Raw genomic sequence first — 2,500 nt, forward strand, 5'->3', positions numbered from 1 at the left:
ATTTTATATATATATATATATATATCCCCCATCCCCCTTTCTTCCTTGCTACCCTCACCATCCCTCCACTCAGTCTCATTCAAAGACTTGAAAAAGCAATTTATTTCTTAATACGTTCCATATCTAGTTACGTGGTCTTCCCTGGTTGAAACGTTGTGCCTTCCTCCCACAGCCGCGCCACTCCGCCAAGCTCCTGGGGGTCCTCCGGCAGATGCCCAACCGGTCTGGCCCAGACGTCTTCTTCTCATTCCCCGGCAAGAAGGGCTCGGTGAGTTGTCTCTCCGTTTCATGTTTTTTTAGAGGATAGTTGATGTGGTATGGAAATGTTAAGTGTATACATACATATATACATACATGTATACATACATGTATACATACATGTATACATACATGTATGTATACATGTATACATACATGTATACATACATGTATACATATACATAAACATATACATACATATATACATACATGTATATATACATATATACATACATATATATACATATATACATACATATATACATACATATATACATACATATACATACATACATACATACATACATACATACATACATACATACATACATACATACATACATACATACATACATACATACATACATACATACATACATGCATACGTAGGTACATACATACATACATACATACATACATACATACATACATACATACATACATACATACACACACACACACACACACACACACACACACACACACACACACACACACACACACACACACACACAAACACACAAACACACATTAAAATGTATTTTTTCATGTATATCTTTGAATTTTAATAGTATATTTTAAACCATCCTTACCCTTTATCTTTTTTGTTTTATTGTTCTACGATATTTCTTTATTCTCGGCTAGTTCCCCGGCTTCCTATTTTGGTCTCACACTCTCTTCCTTTCTCTTAGCCACAGAAATATATATTGAATCCCAGTTGTTTTTTTACGACTTTCACTTTAGATTCTTATATATATATATATATATATATATATATATATATATATATATATATATATATATATCTATATCTTTCACTTGAGAATGTTATGTTTTACTTTTTTATTTTTTTAAGCAAAGAAATGGTCGATCTAGATTCACATTATGTTAGATTTCTCGTTTGCAAATAGTTTTTGAATATTTTTTATTTCACTCCATTTTTGTTCGTGATATTTGTTGTTCCATCGGCTTTTATCGGATAATCCTACCTTCGTGTTTGTGTTGTTTTTTATCTCTTTTTTCAAGCTGATGCATTTTTTTTCTTTTCCTTGTCCTTCGCCCTCTTATTCTCACACCTTACTTGTCCCTTTGCAAAACCCGAGATTTGTTTTTCCTTTTTTTTTTCCTTTCTTTTTTTTCTTTTGACAGATCAAGGATTTCTTTCGCATTTTTCCCTGTTACGGTTATTTACGTTGCTGCCGTTGCGTTTTGGTATTTTTTTTATCGACCTTTTTGTGTGTGTATATATATATATGTTTATTTATATGTTTCTCTATGTGTATGTATATGAATATGTGTGTGTGTGTGTGTGTGTATGTGTGTGTGTGTGTGTGTGTGTGTGTGTGTGTATTTATATGAGTATATGTATGTATATATGTGTATGCGTATGTATATGTGCAACATACTGATATGTGTATGTATGCAAGTGCGTGTCCATGCATGATGTCTGCTTGTGTATGTCGCCTTGCCGTTCTAGCTCATTACGCCTCACGCTCGGTTACTCCATCTCCAGTAATGAGCAGTCTAGTTTGTGTGTGAGGTTTTCTCCGGAGTCCCGAGGAGTTTCTTAAAAAAAATAAAAAAAAAAGGAGAGCGGGAAATTTACTGCTGCCTGGTTATTTCTGATTGACGTCACGGCGGGGACTGTCAGGGATACAGCGAATCATTTTTGTTTGTGGAAAGTTTTTTTCTTCTAATATTCCTGTTGAGGTTTTCGTGTTTTGAGTAGTCTTTTTTTTTAATTGATGTTGGTTTTGTACGTTCGTTTTTTTTTTTTTTGTGTTATTGAAAAGAAATATAAGAGGAGGAAATGAAAATAATGATGATAATAATAACAATGATAATAATGATAATAATAATAAGAATAGTAATAGTAATAGTAATAGTAATAATAATAATAATAATAATAGAAATAGTAATGACTAATAATAATGATAATGATGATAATAATAAAATAAAGTAGTAGTAGTTGTTGTTGTTGTTGTAGTAGAAGTAAACGTGGTAGTGAATAAAAGTAAAAGAAGAATCACAAAAGGTAGCGCTAACAATGCATTCATATTCTACGGCAATTCTCAATTCAGATATCACAGATTCCTTGAAAGTTCCATTCATATGTAACCTTGAGTAACCTCTATCAAGGGAATCCTACAACACACGTAAAAAAAATCTCAATAAAACAAGTCTTGGCGATTCCCACTTATTGGCATTGTTGCGACATAGCATTGCATCACGCGTTGCTTAT

At 32.6% G+C, this 2,500-nt stretch overlaps 1 protein-coding gene across 1 annotated transcript in view; it reads left to right on the forward strand.

The window, feature by feature from the left end:
- LOC125031263 (neurobeachin-like) overlaps positions 1-2,500 on the forward strand; it is a 1,410,248-nt gene that overhangs the window by 599,020 nt on the left and 808,728 nt on the right. The window contains 1 exon segment of the mRNA XM_047621927.1: positions 173-268. Coding sequence (XP_047477883.1) covers positions 173-268 — 96 coding nt within the window.

Source organism: Penaeus chinensis, chromosome 2 (assembly GCF_019202785.1).
Source record: "Penaeus chinensis breed Huanghai No. 1 chromosome 2, ASM1920278v2, whole genome shotgun sequence".
NCBI lineage: Eukaryota > Metazoa > Arthropoda > Malacostraca > Decapoda > Penaeidae > Penaeus > Penaeus chinensis.